Consider the following 23,421-nt stretch of genomic DNA (forward strand, 5'->3'; position numbering starts at 1 on the left):
CCCCATCGGTTCCAGGTAGGATTTTCAGAAGCCTTGGCTTTTTCCTTGACTTTAATGGGAACAGAGGTAGGCAAATACGGATCGCCATTGAAAATCTTGCTCTAAGACTTCAAATTAGCCACCGTCTCTTGATTTTTATGGCTTTTACAGGGTCTTGTACATGGCAAGCACACCCAGCAAGCTACCAGGGATATAATGGGACCACAGGGGCCTTGCGGCTGAACATGGTCCCCTAAGTCATGGCTCCTACCTGGGCTTGTAGAGGCAGCAGGAAAGTCGCTTGGTTTGTACTTTGTGTCCATGGATGAAGATCCTCATTCTGGGATCAATATAAAGGACAGCAGCATAGGCACGGAAGGAGCGACGCTCTGGCTTCCTACAAGAGGAGAGAGCTTACAGGAATGAGATAGTCTAGTCAAACTCAAGCAATGCCCTCTACTCCACTCACCAGAGAAGACAGCCCATCCTATCCAGCCCTGAGCAGCACCCCAACACTCTCCCCATACCAAGTTTATGACTATTGGTTGGTTTAGGACCAGTTTGTTTATTTTCTTGCTATAAACTAGCTTGAAGGGTGGACAAAACAGCCTACCTGGCTCGTGTCTGCATTCCACCATGATGAGCCACCCTGAGCACTGTCCCAGGTTCCCCTTCACTGAGAAAGCTTTTGCCCATCCATATCAGTCTCCCCTTTACTGAGCAAAGAGCTCTAATTGTGCATGTCTGACCAGTGATCCAGACTCCCCTACACTGAACAGACTGTTCCCATCCGCAAAAGGCCCCACCCACAGTCCTTTGACCAGAGAAACCCATTCAAATCCAGTCCTACCGTCCCCTCACCTTGGTTAGGCAGCTAGCCTCACCAGAACTCCATGTCTGGTCACAATGTGGATGTAACCACCCAACTCAGTCACACTCAAAACACAGTTCACCGGGGGAGGGGAGAGAAGGAGGGGGCCCCAGTCTGGGGAGAGGCGCCCCTGCCCCAGCCTGCCACAGCTAGGGGAGAGACGCTCCTCCCCCGGCCCCAACCGAGCCCGGCTGCAGCCGAGGCACCTCTCCCCCCACAGCCCAGGTGCTGCTGTGGGGAGAGAGAGCTGGGGGGGGGGGAGCCCTCTCTCCCCACCGTAGCCCCAGGACAGCCTGCACCCCAAACCCCTCAACCCCGGCCCCACCCCAGAGCCCACACTCCCAGCTGGAGCCCTCCCCCACCTCCATACCCCAACCCTCTGCTCCAGCCCTGAGACCCCTCCCACACGCCAAATCCCTCCACTCCATGAATTTCATTCTGCACATTCTTGGGAAAAATTAGAGGAAACACTGAGCAGGAGAGCCAAGGAAAGTCTGAAATCCCAACCTGATGCACTCCAAAATGTAGAATTCTCATCAACTCACCTGCATAAACAGGACATATCAACCATCAACCACCACAAGCCATTCCTACAGACTGCCATTCCAGCAACTGTTGCACTTACGTTCCTTCAGGGGATGTTTCTGCCATCTGGATATCTCGGGGGTCTGAGGTCACATCCAGCTCTGGCTCCCCATTATCCATCAGTTTGAGATTAAAGATAATCACCAAGGTCCCTGAGTAGGTGACAAACTTGAGGTAAGCTCCATCTAATGCCATCCAAATTTCTTCTCGCGTTTCATTTCCAATTGTCCCATGCCCAGCACCAGTTTACACTTACCCTTCTCCCCAGGGATCTTCTTAAACTGCTCCATCACCTCTTGTTCCGACTTGAAGGGGGAATACTTATAAATGAGCTCAGTCTCAATAGAAAATTTCTCCATGTTGTCGGTTATGGGCTCCTGGGTACGTGTGTTCCAGGTGGGCAGCGGGACAATCACCTGTGGAAAGGATTGGATGGGGATTAAGATGAAGCTCCAACCCTTTCTCTTGAGAAAGGCACACTTCATTGGCTCCCATGCTTGGGTTAAGTTAAGTTATTTCTTCTGATGGCCTCTACATACAGTATTGATCCCCTTCCTACCCCCTCCCATAACAGCTGAGTATTAACTCAGTGTCCAACACCCAAAAACCCTTGTTTCCCATCCCCTCAGAGTTACCTTTTTATACAGTTTATCTTCTCAGACCAAGTTATTTTACCCAAGTACAATGTAAACCGCAAGAAAAAAAAAATCACTTCAGAACAGGTTCTTTTCCTCTTAGAAGCTCAGATGAGGTACAGAGAACAACAGAAGGTTCATCTTAGCAAATACCTAGCATTATATTTTAGAGTGACAAAAGGCATGCAAACCTCATCGATGCCTTCTTCCTCGTGAAATGTGCGTGACAGGAAGAGGCAGGTCATGGTGGTGTCTTTCTTAGTGAACAGGATAAAATCCTTCCCAATCCGCATGGAACCCCTGGAGGCAGATTTTAGAGTGTGTGGAAAGTCAGTCTGAAAAACTCAACACTTTCTACTACAAGTCCTGGGCTACTAGGGTCCCATCCCCTGAACTATATTTTTTTTAATTAATTTTGAAATGCCAACAAAGATGAGAATACCTGAATATCTCAAAATGCTTTAAAACAAACATCTTGTCATGCTATACAAAACAAAAATCATTCATGCCCTAAATAACCTGATTCACCCCACAAAAATGACATCCAGAAAAGGACATATTTTCGTAGGATTAGATGGAGACCTCTGGGCTTGTTCCTCAAAACATCCAGCACCAGCTACAGCCAAAGGTAGGATCTTCTAGCTCCACAGAAAACCTGCTCCAGACTCAGTTGGATGCATATACAGCACAAGGCCAAGTGGGCATCACTTCCTCCAGCCACATGGGCAGCAGCGGCAGCCAGAAGAGCTCACAGGGTGTGAACTATTGAATCACTACAACCTTCAGAGCTCCTTGCCCACAGTGGCCAGCACTAGCCCCAGGGCACTGGACCCAGTGGCCTACCGAACAGCCCTGCCCAACCTTAACCTCTCTGTCCATATGCTTCTCTCTCCTTTCCCATTTCTACCTCTCTCTGCCAGTTTCCTTCTCCCCCACCCTTCCAATTCCCTCAAGCGCTCCCCCGATAAAGGAAAATGGAAGTTACTTACGTGTAACTGGAGGTTCTTTGAGATGTGTGGTCCCTTTGTGATTCCACACATAGGTGCACGGTATACGTGCACACCCTAGTCTGGAGATTTTTAGTATGCCATGTCCCTTGGTCAGCACATGCACAATTGCTCTCCTCGTGCCCTGAACCAAGGGTAGAAGGGAAGTGTGGAATGATTATGCTCCTGTTCCTCCTCTTACCATGAATCCAGTCATGATACGCAACAGACGGGACGGACGACAGGTAGTGGAATACAGACAAGGACCACACATCTTGAAGAACCTCCAGTTACAAGTAACCAACCACTATTTCTTCTTCGAGATACATTGAAGATTAGCAAACATGAGGTGGGTGCAAGGATGCAGATGGTACGGATATCTGCAGTACTGCCATTCCCATAGCTTTATCTGCTGTAGAGGTTTGGCCCATCGCATAATGTTTTGTGAAGGTATGGACAGAGCTCCAGGTAGCCACCCTATACATATATAATAGAGGTATGTCTCAAGAGGTTGCTTGTGCTCTAATGGTGTGGATTCTCATGCCCTCCCTGGGCTAGAGGAAGGATATCTGCTAGCTGGTAATCAAGGATGATGCAGCTTGAGCTCCATTCAGAAAGCATCTCTGGGTAGACGATAATGCTTGACCCTTGATCACTTTGCTGAGGCAATAAATAGTCTACATGTTTTCCTAACTGCTTTTGTTCTCTGCAGATAGAATGCCAGTGCCCCGCTGGACATCTAGAGAGAGTGAAGCCTTCTCTCCTCATCAGAAGAATGAGGCTTTGGGAAAAAAAAGTACCAATAAGTGGATGGTTTGATTTATGTGAAATTCAGGAATTACTCTAGGAACGAATTTTGGTGGAGGTGAAGAAAGACCTTTTTATGAAAAATGGTATACAATGGATCTTCCATGGAGTGCTCCCAGCTCGCTCACCATTCTGGCTGATGCAATGGCAACTAGGTAGGCAAATTTCATCAACAGGTGGGAACATGGAACAAGTGGCTATTGGTTCAAAAGGAGATGTGGTAAATACTGAAAGTATTAGATTCAGATCCCATTGTAATGTTGGTTTAACCACTGGTGGGAACATTCCAATTAGTCCATTCAGAAATCTAATGGTCGTTGGATGAGTGAAGATAGTATGATCTTCAAACACAGGATGAAAGGCGCTCACTGCTGCGAGGTGGACTTTATTCCAGTAGGTTGGTGATATGCATGCTGGCTTCTCAAGGGATCCAGGTGCCTTGTGCAATGTGATTGTCAATGTGGGCTCCCCAACATAAAAGGGAAGCATCCATGACAGTCACCTCGGGTAAGGGTGTGAGAAAGAACCCTCACAAAGTTTTTCTGGGTTTGCCCACCAGCCAGGAGAAGCCATCATCTTGGCTGGGATTATGATTCTATGACAGTGCCAGAATAACAGAATATCAGGTTGGAAGGGACCTCAGGAGGTCATCTAGTCCAACCCCCTGCTCAAAGCCCCAGCCCTGTCATCTGTTAAGTAGACAAACTGAAGTCAGGTTTGTAGACAGTAGAGGTGGAGTCTGGCAAATAGTGTTACGAGAGTGCATGAGGTCACATGGCCTAGAAGGGAAGGGCAGACACTGACTGGAGTTTGAGGTTTGTTGCAGACCTATTTCATCATATTGCTCATGGTGCGGAATCTCTCCATCGGGAGAGGTAGGCTCTTGCTGTAGTCAAGTCCAGAATAGTTTCTATGAAATCTGTGGTCCTTATGGGAATCAAAGTTGACTTTTCTTTGCTGATACATATTCTCAGGAGAGATAATAGACTAGGAATGAGGTTGCTGACTGGATCTCCATGCTGGATCTGCCCATCAGTAGTCAGTTGCTGAAATCTGGAAAGACAAAGCTGTTTCTTCTCATCCAGGTCGCCACCACTGAAAGACTTTTGCAAGACTCTAGGTGCCATAGCTAGTCTGAACAGGAGGACTCTGAATTGGTAATGGTCTTGTGAGGGAGATGCTCACAAGCAGAGAATGTGGGGAAAACCAGAATTGGCAAGGTCAGAATGGGGTTATCAGAATAACCCTGGCTCTCTCCCTCCTGATCTTGCAGAAGAAACGCAAAAGCAGGGGTAGCGGGGGAAAGGCATAACTGATATGGTCAGACCAGTGGATGACAAGGGCATTGACTTGGGAATGGGTGCCGAGATCCCCTCTAGAGCAGTATGTGATGATTTGCTATTGCCATAGAAGGCAAAGAGATCCCCAGTCAGATCTGGTCTGGTTGAAAACGTCGCTGACCTACAATGTCATGCCATTCATGGTCAGTCACCAATTTCCTGCTGAGAGAGCCAACAATCATGTTCCGAGTCTCTGGAAGATAGGCCGCCAACAACAAGATCTTGTTGGCAATGCACCAATTGCACAACCACAGCACTTCTGCACAAAGCGCCAGTGACCACATGCCCATTTGTTGACATAATAAACTGTAGTGTTATTTTCAGAGTAGCAGCCGTGTTAGTCTGTATCCGCAAAAAGAAAAGGAGGACTTGTGGCACCTTAGAGACTAACGAATTTATCTGAGCAAGCTTTCATGAGCTACAGCTCACTTCATTGGATGCATTCCGATGAATAGTATTATTGTCCAACATAATGAGAATATGATGGGAGCAAACCGATGGGAGAAATGCATGACACTTTCTGTACCTCTCAAAGCTCCAGAATGTTGATATGCACTCTGGATCTCCAAGTGGTCCAAGTCCCCTGGGTCATGTGCTCGCTCATATGGGCACCCCATCTGGCAAGTGATGCATCCATGATGATCTTCATGGCCGGGAAGGATGGAAGGAAGGGCATCTCTGTGCAGACCTGACGAGAGTCTGTCCACCATTGAAAGGAGGGGAGTACATCGGGGGGAAGCTGTCAGCAGAAGGTCCATGGTACGTCACGTGGGAGAACAGACCTTCTGGAGCCACAGGTGAAGGTACAGATGGGCGAAGGCAGTGATATATGTGAGGCCACCATGTGGCCATGGAAAGAAAGGCAAGTCCTGACTGGAACAAAAGGACTGATGACCACTTGGCAATCAGTTCCTGCAGCATCTGAAATCTGTCCTCAGTAGGTAAGCTTGTGCCAAAACTACATCAATAGATGCCCCCAATGAATTCTAGGAACTGGTGGGGTCCAAAATTGATTTTTCAATGTTTACATTCACCCCCAGGGAAGAGAGAGTAGTATAAGCAACATGGAGGTCGAGGCTCGAGCCTCCCTCGTGGATCATTCTGCTAGGAGCCAGTTGTCAAGATATAGGAATATAAGAGCCCCCTTATGCCAGAGGTGGGCAGATAGAGAAAACTTTGGTAAAGACTCATGGAGCTCTGGTGAGTCCGAATGGTAGGACCCTGTATTGGAAGTGCCAAAGGCCAACTGTGAACCTTAAGAACCTCTTGTGGGTTGGATGGATGTCTATGTAAAAACAGGCATCCTGCATATCGAGAGCTGTAAACCACATTCCTTTTTCTAGTGAAGGCTAGTAAAATGGCTGCTAAGGTGACCATGCAAAACTTTGTTTTGCATATGACCCGACTGAGATGATGGAGGTCTAAGACTGGTCTCCACCTACCCTTCTGCTTGGGTACAAAGAAATAGAGTAAAATTCTGAGCCCTGATAGGTCGGAGGAACAGGTTCTATCACTCCCCTTTTCAGTAGGGAGTCCACCTCTAGGGTGAGGATACTGTCATAGGAGTGGTCCCTGAGGCAAGATCATGGCATGGGATTAGGAAGCGTTGTGAACTTGATTGCATAGCCATGTCAAATGACATCCAGGATGCACTTGTCCATTGTTATCATACTCCAATCTGCTAAAAAGAGTACTAGACACCCCCCTAAAGGGTGTGGGTCAGGTGTAGGGCAGGAGACAAGGTGGTTGGCGGCTCTCTAGTTGCACTCAGAAATCTCTTCAGCGAAGGCTGAGCATGTAATGTTGAAGACTGTGATGAAAGACCTGAAGGACGAGCTCTTTGAGTCTTCTGCCGCTTGTGAGGAGGTTCACAGGGCCATTGATGGAAGAAATGAGGAGCTCTGAACCACTATGCAGGTGGCTGATGGAAGAACTTGTACTTGGGTGTAGATGCCTTGGGACCATAAAGTGGCTCTGGAATCCGTGAGGGAGTGAAGAGAATCATTGGTCTTTTGACTGAAAGGAAGGTCCTCTATAGTATTCTGCACTTCCCTGGGGACATAACGGGTGGATCTGGCAGTTTATGCAACTTCTTGTCATGCTTGTGACCCATTTCTCTGTGGCTAGAACTCATGGAAGATGCATCATCCTTCTTGAGCCTGGAAGGAGACTTACTACCATGCTTCTTTGCCCCCCGTCTAGGCCCCAGAATGGGGTCCATAGTACTGGTACCAGCAGAACCAGACTTAATCTCCATGGTAGGTGGCACGCTCCTGGGCTTCTCAGGCTGATGTATGGGGCGAGGGGGTCGAAGAGATGGGACACTTCCAGCCTGGATCCGACTGCAGCCTCGTGACAACCTCTATGAGGTGCTTCTTGAGGTGGAGAGCCTAGTCTTCCAGGTACAGTTTGGGATGGACAAGCAGATACTGCACCTAGATCAAATCTCCCAAGCAGTACAGGCAGCATTGCTCATCACTGACCAAGAATGAATGTGGACAGGAGGAGCAGATCTAGAACCCCGATATCATCAGCATAATCCAGGCATGGATGCTGAGGGGTGGGGAACCAGAGAAATGGAGTCCCCAAGTGTCTTAATTCCTGAAAACTAACCGAAGACAAAACTACTGGGGAAAAAAAAAGCAACCAAAACTATGTATAATTCTAAAAACAGGTGATGGTAGTGGTGTGGGTTTTTGTTTTTTGTTTTGTTTTTAAAGTGCTTCAGAGAAAGGCGAGAGGACAGCAGCAGCTTTGACTCAGATCATGTGGTGGTGTGGAAGAACTGAGGGCGCAGTCAGCCTGCCCTATCCTTTGTTGCCTCAGATGAAACTATGAGGTGGAGCAAGGGCACATGCGCAGATCAACAGAAACTACTACTTTTAAATTCTCAGGTTCCAGACACATGACCTTGAGTGGAATCCAATAGGGACCATCATTCAAAACTGCACTCCTTTAGGTGGAATGAAGTAGCACTTCTCAACCCTTTTTGGGAAGGGAATGCACAAGGCAAGAGTGCATCACACTACTTTGGCCTCACTGACTAGGAGGGTCACTGGACTGGGACTCAAGGGTTGTAAAATGTTCAATAGTCTATGCTGAGGCTCTTGGAACCTCGTTGAGCTGGATCTGGAGCTCAGACGCCACTCTTTGCAAGATTTCATGACATTGCCTGTGATCAGCAGGCAGAGCTGATGAAGATGGGGTGACTACTTCATTTGGCAAGGATGATGAAATGGCCATTGAAGCTCACGAAAGCTTATGCTCAAATAAATGTTAGTCTTTAAGGGGCCACAAGTACTCCTTTTCTTTTTTGCGAATACAGATTAACACGGCTGCTACTCTGAAACCTGAAAAACTCCTGAATCTGGTCCAACTTCCTCCTCTTCACACTCTGATGAAGCCAGTTGGTGTCAGCTAGGAGAGAGTAGATAAGGTTCATGCACAGAGCTGGGGTGCCTAGAGAGTAAGGGTCCCAGGGAGGGAGGGATAGCTCAGTGGTTTGAGCATTGGCCTGCTAAACCCAGGGCTGTGAGTTCAATCCTTGAGGAGGCCATTTAGGAATCTGGGGCAAAAATTGGGGATTGGTCCTGCTTTGAGCAGGGGATTGGACTAGATGACCTCCTGAGGTCCCTGCCGACCCTGATATTCTATGATTCTATGACTCCAGTAATGCCAGCATAAGCAGCCAACCAGTTGGAGCCAACCGCATGGCACTGGGAAGTCGTATCTTTGCAGAGACAGGACCCTGATCTACTGGAGCTTCTGACCAGACTCATCTCCCTATGAAGGGTAGAGGTTCATCTGGAGCCTCCGACTCATTAGATCAGAAGGTAGGTTCCCAATTGACAAGCAGAACCATCGATACCAACAGATGGATACTCAGATTTGTGGATGGCAGAGATCACCGCAGTGTCTTCGAGGTGGTTTCTTCCAGGTGTGAATCTGTATCTAAATAAAATTGGACCTAAGAGGAGAGGGGATTGAGGACAGGGAGAGCAAAAACGTACTCTAGGGAAACATAGGTCTCAGACCACCTCAGGGTGCTAGGTGTATGGGTGGTTGGGCCGCCAGATCCAAGACTTCACTGGTTATAATGGATATTGGATCCTTTCGGGGCTACGTTGGTATCGGTACAGAGTCTGATCTGGATGTGTCCTTTGGTTTATACATCAGCATCAAGATTGGTACCAATGGATCCATACTCCTGCATGCCACATTCTCCTGTAGTGGCTGTTTACCGGGGCCTAAGTCCTTACCATCCATGTGCATGGACTCGCCTGACTTGGACAGAATCAGGGATGGATCTTTTCAGAGCATATTTTACAGAGGATCTGTACTGATGCTTGTGACAGTGCCCCTTACTCTAACAAGAAGCCTTTCATTCTCTAAGTTTGGAAGTTGTAGTCTCAGCTCTTGAGCTCATGTTCGGAGGGGCACTGCCAATTTATTGAGATCAGTGTACAGAGGGCTCCTTGGCCCAGATCCATATGGGGTCTCATGGCTTTTTCAGTCTGAGCTCTCAACCCCAAGTCTGAGGAGGGAAGGAGTGGCAGATGCTGCAATTAGCAGAGACGTGAACCTCACTGAGTCAGTAAAGGCAGTGCTGGTGTTAGTCACTCACTGAAAAGAAGCAGGGACAGGAAACACAAACAGTTCTTAAACGCCAGGACACAAGGCCTAGTCCTTGCCTTCAGGAGAGAATTTTCCCAAGGCAGGGAACAAATAGCAAAAATATTAAAATACTACTAACTATTTACAATATACAATTACAGATTAAAGAAAACGACAGAAGCAGCTGTAGACCCAGAAGATTCTGACTCAGGTCATGTAACAATAAAAAGGAATTAGAACAGGGTTGGTCCACAGCGCCCATTGTACTCTTGGTTCAGAACACAAGGAGAGTAACTGCACGTGTGAACCAATGGACACCTTTTACTAAAAATCTCTGGACTCAGACATACAGTGCACTTGTGTACCCATATATAGAATACACATAGGGACCATCACTTGAAGAAAACTAGAATTTTGTTAACTTGTCTTTGCATTAGAAAACTGTTCAATTGAGAGGCAGTATGGTCCAGCAGATGTTGCACTGGACTGGACTCAAGACACCTGGCTTCTATACCGAGTTCTACCAATGATCTGCTGCATAACCCTGGATGAGTCACTTCTCTTTGTGCACTACCCACCCTTTGTCCATCTCGTTTATTTAGACTGTGAGCTCTTCGGGGCAGGAACGGTCTATTACTGTTGCTTTTGTTTGCACAGTGCCTAGCACAATGGGATTCTGATCCTGGTTGAGGCCTCTAGGAACTACTGTAATACAGAAACCCATTAATCTAAATTCTGGGTCAGACATTTTCCCCCTGTCCAATTGCCCAAATTCACCAGACTTTAAAAAGGAGGGAAAAAGTGGAAAAATTAGTGGTGCAGGCCACACTTTTCAGAGGCGACTAGTGATTTTAGATATCCAGCTGACACCTAAAATTGAGACACGCAGTAGTCACTTTTAAAGACTTGGTGTCCCCAAAATAAGCTTTCATTTTGGTATGTTACTCCTGGGGGAATTCTGTGCATCTGTGGAAGCACAGAATTCATTTGTCCCGCATAAATTTTGTCCCCTCTCCCCCCGCATAAAATACATTCTGCCCAAGAAGTGCTGCATTTCCACCTTTTGCCCACCAGAGGCGGCTACAGCCCAGAATAGCCAGCCACATGGAAACAGCGGGCTGTTCTGGTGCCACAACAGCCTCTGGTGTGCAAAAGGCAGAACTGCAGCACTTCTGGGGCAAAATGTATTTTCTGTGGGGAAAAAACATTTCTGTGAGTGCCCAGTGCTGCAGAATTCCCCCAGGAGTAGAAGTTCATCACAGCACCCTGCCTGCAGAGTCAGGTTAGGACAGAGTGTGGCACACAAGGCTGTTGGGGGTGCGTGTGTCACAGACTGGGATTCAGAATGGCTAGTGGGGGGAAGGGGGGAAGAGACAGACTGGCCATGGGCTCAGGAGCTTGTGGGGTGACAGTGCTAAGCCAGGGGGAGGTTGGTTGCAGGAACACTTGGGGATGGGGGGAGGTGGCTGCAGAGACCCATTGGGATGGAGGGATCCAGGGACAGGGGCAGATGCATCTGACAGAATGGGAAAAGCTTGTGGTCAGCCAGGGTCTGCATGGGGGAGGCTTCGCAACTCCCTAACAATCCCTCCCACCCCCCCAAAAAAACCTTCTCACAACCACACCCAATACCCTCCAGGTTCACTCCCAGGCTCCTTCCCTATACCCTCAGCTCCTCCGTTACCCATGACACCCCCAAGTCTTTGCACTGCTTCTGATATGTGCAGGAAATATAGTTCTATATTGTAATTTAAATGAATTACTCGAAGTGATCACTCATTACAGTGTGTATGGTAACATCCGTTGTTTCATGTTCTCTATGTTAATAAATCTCCCTACTGTATTTTCCACTGAATGCATCCGATGAAGTGAGCTTAGCTCACGAAAGCTTATGCTCAAATAAATTTGTTAGTCTCTAAGGTGCCACAAGTACTCCTTTTCTTTTTGCGAATACAGATTAAGACAGCTGCTACTCTGAAACCTGTCAAAAAGTTCTGTATTAATATTATTTGTCAAAAAAATTTTACCTGAATCTTTTTTTTTTTTGGTCTGTATTGTTAGACATACTTGTTGACAGATATTTTGAAATAAATTACTAAAATAATTGAAACTGGCATTATTATATTGTGTTATTTTGACAAATAAAATATGCAGAATTTTTAATTTTCTGGCACTGAATTTTTTTGCCAAATTTTTAATTTTTTTTTTGGCACAGAATTCTCCCAGGAGTAGTATGTGCCCCAAACCAAAAGAGCAAATTCTGAGAAAATCCGAACTTCATTCCCAATAAAGATTCACAATCATCCCAGAAAAAGTCTTTAGGAATCCACGTTGTATCTACAGGATTCACCTTTAGAGGTCACCAGCGTAGTCTCCTATTAGCAAATGGTCATTCAAACCTCTAGTGTTGGTATCATCATGATATTGCCATGTAGTGTAAGTTATTGTGATGTCATAGCCCTAGGACCAACTTCACTGCCTGAGAAAGAGTTACAAGGAAAGAGACAGACATACAGAGAGTGTATCCAAAGCTAACAAATAAAGCCACCCACAACTCCCTTATGGTAGCTTTTTAAATGGGACTTTAAAATATTTCCTTTTTATAGAAGAACATGAAGCTCAACATTTGCTGGCCCTCTATAAGCCAAACTTCAAGATCTCAGAAGGCTGGCTTCTGTTATACCTACGATTTCAAGCCGTTCCCATACTGCCCAATTTGAGTAGACTCTGGTGATCGTTTGGACGATTTACCAAACTGAATCACACTTGCGGCATCACCTGGAATGACAGGCAGAAAAAGTATGTAAAAAATATTACATACATATATTCTCTCCACACACAGTTTTTTTTTTACAAGACTATCGTGATTACATTACACAGTGACAGATTACATTACACAGTCCAAACACTGAAGGCCAGAAAAAAGGTTGGTTATGGGTGTGATTTTTTTAAAAGATATTTTTATACCAGCAAAAGGAAGAATGTAGATGCAATCATAATGGCAAAAGAACCTTTGCGAGCAACGCTTACTTCATTCGGGGAAACAGTATAAACTATTTTGCTAGTTGAAGCTGCATTTACTTTAAAATGGTTTGCTCATATAGTTATACCAGCAAACCTTTTCTAGTGTAGACTAAGCCCAGGACCCTTCAGAATTCCACAGAGATACTGTTGTTCTTCTCTCACAAAATAGGGAAATCATCTTCTGCTCTTAGGTCCAAAACAATTCCATATACCTTCAGGTTAAAAAAACCCAGCAGGACAACTACAGCACAGATTCTGCTGCAAACATTATTCAATAATATCAACGTTTTGTAAAATACAAAAGCATAATATTCCACATAAGTCTTTGCACCCATTTCCAAGTCTTTCCTCTATGAAAGAATGATCATTTTAACAAAATAGCACACTAACCAGAGATATGCTGATAAAACAATTGTAAATTCACTGGCAGGTTTCTAGAGCATTGGCTCTAGAATGCTTAAATGGTATTAAAGTAGTATCATTCCAATATGTAAATAATATTGCAACTGTAATATTTAATACTCTTTATTAGCATTGGATACATGGTGCAATCACAATGGAAAGGATGTGACATGATAAGAGAGAATATGATTATTCTGAGGTTGTAGATTTTGGGGACTATTTTTTTTATTTGCTTTCCACCACATTAATTCAGGTCTTCCATTATATGCGAGATGGGAAGCCAGCATTTGAAACTACAAGCAAAGTGTTAAGCTACTGTAAGTCCAAGGGATAATGGCTCAGCAAATGCTTCTTTTGTGAGGTAACTGAATCCCTTTACTGAGATAAGAGAAGGTTACTTACCTGTAACTGTAGATTCTTTGAGACATGTGGTCCTTATTTGTATTCCAAAACATGAGTGTACACATGCCGCCATGCACTGGAGACAGAAGATTTTTGTATCAGTATCCATTGGCCCGCACATGCGCTGTACGTAGCCTTGTGCCACAGGTGATGTTATATGAGGCTGTGAGGGATGACACCCCATCACAGTCACCCTCTCACTATCGAGCAACATGGACCACAACAGAAGAGAAGGAGGGTGAGTACTGGAATACAAATAGAGCCTATATATCTTGAAGAACCTTCAGTTACAGATAAGTAACCTCCTTCTCTTCTTCAAGTGATGGTCTCTATATGTATTCCAAATGCAGTTGAGTACCAAGCAGTGATCAATGTCGAGAAGTTTGCAAGGAAGCAAGAGGTACTGAAGTCTGAAGGAAGGCACAACCCACGGCTGCATCGGCTACTGCCCCCTGGGCTATGGCATAGTAGACCATGAAAGTATGGACAGAATGCCATGTCACCACCTGGCAGATGTTATGCTAGGATACATCTGCCAAGGAGGTGGAAGTGGCCGCCTATGCCCATGTCAAGTGTGCCATAATCCAGCTGGGCGGCGTGGCATTAGAGAGCTCGTAGCATGCACGGATGCAAGCCAAGACCCACTTCGAGACACATTGGAAAGAGAGGGCCTGACCTCGGGATCTGTCTGCAAAGGCGTGGAGAAGCACGGAAGTCACGGGTCCTGTCGAGGTAGAAGGTGAGGGTGCGACAGACATCAAGTGAGTGCAAGTTCTATCTCCCAGATTGGCATGTGGCTTAGGATGTAAGACTGGTAGGTAAATCAACTGCCTGATATGGAAGTCTGAAACCACCTTCACCCCAAATTTCTCCTGAAGGCATAAGGAGACCTCGTCCTTATGGAAGACTGCCAGGTGGACCAGGACAGAGCTAAGGGAAAGGCCTGAGGCCTTAAGTTCAAGAAGATCATGGAGAAAGCGTCCAGGGAAAGGCGCCGAGCTCAGAAGATGGAAGAGGCCTATTTCACTATATAGCACACTCTGATGGAGGCCCGCCTGCTGCGGGTAAGGATGAGGCACACTGGTGCCAAGCAGGCGTTAACCACATACAAGCCCCATCCAAAAAACCAGGCCATGAGAGTAAGGGGGCCAGGATTGGGTGGTGGACAGTATCCTGGTCTGGGGTGAGGTCCAGGATCAGGCAGAGGTGAGGCGGGGGATGGGCAGAAAGCCAGAGGAGGTTGGGAAACCACAACTGACCGGGCCAAAATGGAGCGATCAGCAGTATTGTGGCTTGTGTCCTGGCAGACCTTCCGTAGCACCTCGGGAAGGAGGGAAATGGGGCAGGAGGCATAATGGAGTTCACCACCCCAAGGCAGGAGGAGAGCACCATTTTGGGAGCTGGGCTCCATGGCCCCCCAGGAACAGTAGAGGAGGAATTTGTGGGTCTCACACATGGCAAAAAGATCCCAGCAAGGGGTATACCAGGCATAGCAGAGTGAATGGAGAGTGGGGTCATGGAGTTCCCACTCGTGATTGAAGTATCTGTGCCGGCTGAGCACATGGGCCATGGAGTTCTGCGTGCCTGAGAGATATGCTGCATGCAGCATGACATGATGGCGGATGCACCAGTTCCAGAGGCGGATAGATTCTGTACAAAGAGACAGAGACTCGGTGCCACCATGCCTGTTTATGTAAGCCACCACCGTGATCTTGTCAGAGGATTTGACCTGACACAGATGAGTAGCAGGAACATGCGGCAAGCCAAGCGGACTGCTCGAAACTGGAGGACATTGACGCACTCGTGTGCCTCATGCTGAATCCAAAACCCTTGGGCAATGTGCTCACTCAGAGAATGCCCCAACCGATGAGGGAGACATCTCTGGTCAAGGTGAGAGCTGGGACAGGTGTGGTGAAGGGGGTGCTGAAGAACACCTTGGAGAGTTGATCCACCAAACCAGGGAGACCCAAACCGAGCACGGAACAAGCAGTGTGCCATCCAAGTGGGTTGCATGAGGCCAGGCAACTGAAAGGAGCTACAGGTGTAGACAGCACATGTGTAATTGGGTATACAGTGTTACGTAGGTGAACTGTGGTGCGGGGGTTGCAATGAAGGTCCACAACTACAGCCATCAAGGTGGCGAGGTGGTCTGCCAGGAGAAAGGCCCCAGTTGCCATGGACTCAAGGTGAACACCAAGGAAGTGGATTGTCTGCGTCAGGATGAGCACCGATTTCTCCTCATTGATACAGACACAGAATGGCGAGGAGAGAGTGAAGAGTGTGAAGGCAGATGTAGCTTGGTACAGGAAGGCGTGATGAGAAGCCAGTTGTCCAAATACAGGAACATGGAGTACCCCAGACTTCAGAGATGTGCTGCCACTACTGCAAACACTTTTGTGAAGACTGTGGGGGGCTGCCACAATGCCGAAGGGAAGGACCCTGAACAGGTAGTGGATAGTGCCCACACGGAAGCGAAGAAATTTGTGGTCAGCCAGGTGGATGTCAATATGAAAGTATGCATCTTTCATATTGAGAGCTGTGAACCAGATTCCCCAAAGAAGGGAGGGAATAATCAATGCGAACATGACCATATAGAATTGTCTTGCAGATGAAGGTGTTGAGAATGTGGACACTGAGTATAGGGCGGAACCCTCCACCCTTCTTCGGGATGAGAAATATGGAGAGTAGAAATCCTAGCTAATGAAGGGGTCGAGCACTGGTTCTATCACGCCTTTGGTGATGAGGGTATTTGCCTCATTTTGTAGGAGGGCATGGTGGGAGGGATTCCCCCGTGGGAGCCCAGTGAAGTGGGGAGGTGAGAAACTTGACAGAATAACCGTGCCGTACAACCCCCAGCACCCAACAGTCCGTAGTGATCTTGCCCATTGTGGGGAAAAGGGGAATGACAGCCCCAAAGGTGATGGGGGAGATGGGAGGACGAGGGTGGTGATGCAGGACTCTCAGCTTCAACTTGTGCATCAAAAAAAAATGTGGTTGATGAGGCAAGGAAGAGGTGGCTGTGGCGGGGCGGAGGTCTGGGGCCACTGGGATCAGTTTCTTCAAGGTGGAGCATCCTCACAGTGGAGATAGCGGTCTGGTATGGTGCACAGGACCAGGGCTGGGAGAGTTGTTATTGCTGTCTCCACCAGGGTGCTAGGATGTAAATGCCTAGAGGCCAAAGCGTCACCCTCGAGTCCTTCAGGGAGCGAAGGGACTTGGCAAAGACTGATGAGACCAGCTTGTCTTCGTCAAAGGGGAGGTCCTGAATGGTGGTCTTGACCTCCTGTTGGAAGCCAGAGGATGGCAGCCACGACTCCCTGTGCATGACTATGCCAGTCACAAGGGAGCAGGAGGATGCATCTGCGACATCGATCACCTCTTGGTGGCTCATCTGGTCAGTCAGGTGATCTTCTTCTACGAGGGCCTGGAAACCTGGCTGTTTGTCCAATGGCAAGTCATCCAGGAACTCTCTGCTAGCTTGGCATAATTGTTAAAGCTATACTTTGCTAGCAAAACCTGATAATTAGCAATGCGGAACCGCAACACCGTGGAAAAGTAGACCTTCTGTCCCAGAAGGGCCAGGCGTTTGGCCACCCTGTGTGCTGGTCATGCATATGCTGCCTCAAGCATTTGGTTGCCGTGTGAACCACCAGGGAAAGGGGTGTGGGGGGGGCAAAGAAGAGAAAGTCTGTTTCCTTAGACAGAACAAAGAACCGGTGATCTGCCCATTTGGGCATGGGGGCACGGGAGGCAGGCATGTGCCAGACCTTCCATGCTGGCCGCAGGACAGCATTGTTGATGGGCAACACAGCACAAGCCAATCCCTAGGACTGGAAGATATCCAGCAACTGGTGGTGGTAGTGGTCCTGGAGCTCCTCCAGGGGTATGCCCACATTACTAGCAACCCTCTGCAGCAGCTCCCAATACTACTTATGATTGTCAGGAGGCAAGAGCGTGAGGGGAAATCAGGCATCATCCAGCAAGGAGGAGGTGATGGTAGGGACTGTTGGAACCCATCAATACCGGCTCCACTTCCGAGTCTGAGCTGTCCAGGTCTGGTGCAGAGGCCCAGACCAAAGGTTGGGTGCCCTGAGAAGATAAATAAGGCCAGTGCTGCATTCAATGTTATTGACACCTCCCGCTTCTTTTTAGCTTTGCCCTCAGATCAGGGAAGTTCACCATGTCTCTGCACATGACATCTCACCTGACCGGGTGCCGCTCGGGGAGGGAACACTGAGCTTGGCAGCAGTCTGCGACAGGGGCTTGCTACAATGCCCATGAGAGTGTTTGCGACTCACACTGGGTCTTCTCTGGCACCGGCAGCACCTTTGGATCCAAAGCGCGACAAGTGCTAGGTGGGGGGCTCACCACTGGTGAAGGGTGTTGCACCATCAGAACTGACAGTTCCTTGTCAGACTGGGCATGCAGCCAGGGAGTCTCTTCCATGAGGAACTTATGGAGGCAGAATAGGTGAGCCCCACAGCAGGCAGGAGTGGCAGATTTAGCAATGGGCAGCTAGATGGGCTTCCCCAAGTCAATAAAGGCAGAAGTGGTTCTCATGACTCATGGAGTATGAGCAAGGGCACGACAAACAGTTCTTGAACTGCGGAACGTGGGGCACAGTCCCCTGGAGAAGCAGGGGCATAGCCTGCCCCAGATGGGATGAGGGTTAAAACTAGCTACATTAACTATAGTAAAAAAGAAAGAAAAACTAACACTATACAATGGACAAGCATTCTTGCAGGCAAGCTACGAGTATGGAGGAACAAGGATTCCAACTCCAACCATGAAGCGGTAAGAGGGAACTGAGGGGAAATCATCCCGCACAGTCTCATATAACCTTGCCTGCACCATGAGGCTATGTACAATGCACATGCAGACCAACTGACACTGCTGAAAAAAAACTTCCAGCGCATATATGCACCTGTGTTTGGAATACATATAGGAACCATCACTCAAAGAAGAACAATTATCACGAAGAATCTATTGGGGAGAAAAATCTACAAATCCAAAGACAATGTGAAATTCCTTAGTTCAGACAAGAAGAGTGGAATGCCAAGGGGATCAATATGACTGGCTCTAAAAGTCTAATTACTCATGGAAATTCCATCTTGTGTCAAGTCAAACTAAATAGGGGAGGATACTTCAGAGCAGCTTTTAAGAGCTGCAGCGATCCATCTCCTCCGGGAGAGGGGGCTAAAGAGTGCCTTCATCTCCCTGCCCCTAACAACCTGCCAGGAACCCTGAAATATCTAAATCTGTGTCCAAAGAAAACAGACTGATGATTTATTGTGGTAATAGCAGTAGAGACCCCATCTGTGTGTATGTTTCTTTGCCTGTCCTTTTAAATTAAGTTTCCAGCCTGCATGACCAATATCTTTAGTTAAGCTTTATGTTCCCTGTCATGCAAGTTTTTGGTAAATAAATGGTATAGCTGCATTGCTTTCTGACTGTGCTGTATTCTAAAGGGAGTTGCTCAGGGATCTACCTCTAGGGACCAGCTATCGGTCCACTAATTGGTCTTCATTAGCCAAGACAAACAGACAGTGTTTGAATCACATCTGCAAAACCTAACAAAAAGAAAAGGAGTACTTGTGGCACCTTAGAGACTAACAAATTTATTAGAGCATAAGCTTTCGTGAGCTACAGCTCACTTCATCGGATGCATCGGATAAATTTGTTAGTCTCTAAGGTGCCACAAGTACTCCTTTTCTTTTTGCGAATACAGACTAACACGGCTGCTACTCTAAAACCTAACAAGGCTCCTTGTTTTGTCTACTAATCCTCAATAGGCTTCTGAATTCCATGAAGCACTGAGGGAACAGAGAGACCTACACATCACAGGGCGAGTGCTATAACCTTGGCACTGAAGCACAAACTAATTGGAGTGAGCAGTAACGATGGAACTGGTTTATACTATAACTTTAGCCATATTATTTGTATCTTAGTTGTTGTTCAGTGGTTCTTTGCTCTGTGCCCTGTGAACAACAAAACAAATATCCCAGTACCTAGAACCACAAAACAAGTGGTTGAGTTAGTGGACTTGAATTATTGAAGAAAGGAAAATTTTCAGGTAGACACGTTTTCCCATTCTTCATATTCAGGTCCACTGATCCCGATAATGGGATTTTAATCAGAAATGCAGTTGTACAGGGAAGGTATTAGTTTGGAGCCAGAATTTACCCATTGATCCATGGTATTTCTAAGGCACATTGGTATCTATGCACAGAAAAAAAGAACTAGGCACAACAGAGGCTTGAGTTCATTGTGATGCTATGGCATCCACTGCTTTCCTGCCAAAGATCAAACTGGAATATACTTGGATGTCTAATTTCAAGTGTAGCAAAGCTACAATCCAGGACCATGTAGTCACCTTGCAGATTTCTTCATAAAAGGGATACAACCTCATGAATAAACAAATTAGCCTTCAGAGGGAACCCTTAGCTTTACATACTTCCAACACACAACACCATAGCCATGTGGTCATGAAGGATTTAAATGTCTAAACCCTTCCTTTAAATTGATGTTTGAATAAAAAAAATCAGATCCATTCAAAAAGTAAAGTATTGCTTCTTTGATGTGGCAAGTGCATTTCTATCAGCATTCTATGAATAAGGCCTCAGCATGTAAGACATGAACATAACCTTAGATGACAGAGGAGCCAAATGCAATGGCTTAAATAGGCATCTGGTAAAGTTAACAGTTTGATAACAGTTTATTATGGAGGTCTGTGACCATCTTAAGTATGAATGATTCTAAACCTTCTGGATGACTTTATGGGAGTAAATCTTGCCTGGTCTACAAATTCTCAGGACATATGCCTATTGAGGAATTTTCAGGCCCGTTGAGAGGCATGCATTAGTCTAAGGTTTGCTTATTTCTGCCTCTGTGTTTAAATGTCAAACTATGTAGAGAATATTGTTTATTGGTAGAATGATTCCTTGAGAGGAACAGAAATTATTCATAAAGTTCTTTTCTGTAACCATTTCTTCTGAAATCTGAGCAGTCTGAGGTATGGATAAGCCAGAGGAGCTTTTCTGTATGTTAGGCACACTGGATGTTCCATGGTCTAGTCTGTTATGTCACAGAACTACAACTTTCTCAGCCATAATGAGATGAGAATGATTAGACCTGATCTCCCATGAGCTTATGGAGAACCCTAGTTCATGAGCAGGAAGAGACAACAGACTTAAAGGTGGTATTTTGCATATGACCACCCATGTCTGCTGCTTCTGAGCAAAAAATATGGGTCTCTTGGGAACAAAGTTGTTGGGGTTTTTTTTTGGGGGGGGGGGAGGGTGAAACAGCTACCTGCCCCTCTCCTTGGCTCTCCAAATTTTCTTGTTGAGAAGAGGAATAGGTGAAGGCTACACTCTACAGGATCTATTTGCTATCTGCTTAGCCAGGAAATTGAGATTACCCTTCATATAGAGCAGTGGTTCTCAAACTTTTGATGATCTCTTTCACACAGCAAGCCTCTGAGTGTGATCCTCCCTCCCCCATAAGTTAAAAACTTTTAAAAAATATTTTACACTATTATAATTGCTGGAGGCAAAGCAGGGTTTGGGGGTGGCAGCTGACAGCTCACAACCACCCACCTTCTAACCTCAAAACCCCCTGAGGGGTCACGACCCCCAGTTTGAGAATCCCTGATAGAGGCTACACAAGGACAGGCAGCTTTCCCACTCAAACTACAAGGAAATAAGCTTCTTTGTGTAGAAGAGCTCTGTCTGTTAATGTGTGGATCAGCTGTTGTGATGCGTTTCGTAATCAGTGTTATGGCTTTCTAAATGCTGGTACAGGTCTTGTTAGAAGTTAGCTCCCAGCCACACAGGCTGCCATCTGTGGTCTCCACTGTAAATACTAGATCGGCGCTCACCTGCCCTTGCAAGAACCTGTTGTTGGCTGACCATCTCTCAACTAAGATACCACGATGCACCAAGTGATGAACAGTTACAAGGATGTCCTGAAGGCTCTCTTTTAAAGGAGCACAGATTTATCTGAGAAAGGACAGACATGTATACACCATTTTATGTCCAGGCAGGTAGCAATACATTGGAACATTTCTGAACAGACTTAAAGGGAGGTAGCTATATGAGTGGGTTGAGCCCTGCAAATCTCAAGCATTTTCTGTTGGAGGCCCTGATTGGAATATGTAAATATGCTTCTTCGGAGATTGCAAGGGGAGTGGATTCTGGGTTTACATATGGAATCTCAGGGTATGTCTACTTAAAACACTACGTGGCATAGCAGCAGCACTGCAACTGCACCACTGTAGCGCTTCACTGCGGACACGACAGCAATGGGAAGGGTTCTCCCGTCACTGTAGTTAATCCACCTCCTTGAGAGGCAGTAGTTAGGTCAACGGAAGAATTCTTCCATTGGCCTAGCATTGTCCACACCAAGGATTAAATCAGCATAGCTGTGTCTCTCAGGGGTGTAGATTTTTCACATCCCTGAGAGAGACAGCAATGTCGATAAAAGTTTTCAGTGTAGACTAGCCCTTTGTCTCTGCAGGTTATCGCTTCACGGCTTTGAGGTCCACCACCATCCAGATGCCACTAAACATCTAGTGATTAAGAATAAAATTGAGTAGAGCCTCTTTTGGGAAACTCCTATAGCTCAATTTTAAAAAGATAGTCAAGATATGCACAAGTTTGTTACCTATCTTGGATGTTCCTAGCCATAAGGAAAGGCTAAACACAACTCTAAGATAGAGTGCCAGTTCTAGAGAGTAATTGGTTCATTCTCTGAGGTTGCTCTGTCAAAGTCATTTGCACCCACCGACCAAAAAGAGGAGTCTCTCCTCAAATTGGCTTCAGGCCTCAGACACTGAGCGTCAAAACTAGGTTTTTGACATCTTCTGGAGGGAGCTGGTTCGAAGTCTTCCCTAACCTCTACCTCACTTATTAGGTTTATTTAATCTTTCTTGAGAATAGCCACTGCCACACTGTCTATGGTACCTGGAAAAGAACAGGCTCTAGAGGAACAGACTGTTCTTTTGGAATGTCCTGTATTCCCTTGTCTGTTTAAAGGGAGGCAAGATTTCCTGGGCCTTTTTTGATGCATCTGCCACTGCCTTAGCCAAGTGTTCACCAAACATCTGCGAGATATTACAATGTTGCAAGCTCACTGGATTCAAGAACGGTTTTCCAAGACCAATGCCTTCCCACAATGGCATTTGAAGCCAGAGCTCAAGCTGAGAACAAGAGTACCATAGGGTTCTGTTCTGTTCAGTGTGTACATGAAGCCACTAGAAGATACTATAAGTATATCTGGGGTGCAATGCCGTAAGTATGGAGAGTTATGAAAGTATTTCTAACATGCTCCTCTCTTTTGTAGCAAAGAGCCACAAGAACAGCCAGGGAAACCAAACATTTGTTCCAACACACATATGTTCCATCCTTCCTTTGTTGAGTTCCATGTTTAAGTGAGTTTGTTCTGGTCTGTCTACAGGGCAAACATTGCCAAGCCATTCTGAGACCACATTTTTGGAGGGAAAGCTTGTACAGAGACATGTTTTACACTGAACACAAGGCTCAGCCTGATTTCTGGTGGTAGGAAGGTCTGGTAGATGATCTTCTACAGGCCCTTGAGAGTTTCATCCTGAAGTCAGTTGGCTGCAACATCTGCCCTGAGTGGGTGTCAGAAAGAGATCATCTCTGAGATCGCTAGATCCTAAACCATCACATACAAGAGCTGCGACCTTCAGGAAAGTTCAGAATTGGCTGGGGAGCCAGTGCAGCATGCTCTTTTCAGCAGTTCTGTTCAAGTTT

At 46.5% G+C, this 23,421-nt stretch overlaps 1 protein-coding gene across 7 annotated transcripts in view; it reads right to left on the minus strand.

Annotated features, from left to right (window-relative positions):
• MORC2 (MORC family CW-type zinc finger 2) overlaps window positions 1–23,421 on the minus strand; it is a 107,287-nt gene that overhangs the window by 69,974 nt on the left and 13,892 nt on the right. For all 7 annotated transcript variants that reach the window (XM_043497843.1, XM_043497842.1, XM_038373227.2 and 4 more), the window contains 5 exons: window positions 12,505–12,595; window positions 2,262–2,370; window positions 1,692–1,851; window positions 1,476–1,587; window positions 251–376 (listed from right to left, as the gene is read on the minus strand). In XM_043497843.1, the coding sequence (XP_043353778.1) occupies window positions 251–376; window positions 1,476–1,587; window positions 1,692–1,851; window positions 2,262–2,370; window positions 12,505–12,595 (598 nt within the window). The remainder of the gene's footprint in view (window positions 1–250; window positions 377–1,475; window positions 1,588–1,691; window positions 1,852–2,261; window positions 2,371–12,504; window positions 12,596–23,421) is intronic.

This window comes from Dermochelys coriacea, chromosome 15, assembly GCF_009764565.3.
Source record: "Dermochelys coriacea isolate rDerCor1 chromosome 15, rDerCor1.pri.v4, whole genome shotgun sequence".
Lineage (NCBI taxonomy): Eukaryota > Metazoa > Chordata > Testudines > Dermochelyidae > Dermochelys > Dermochelys coriacea.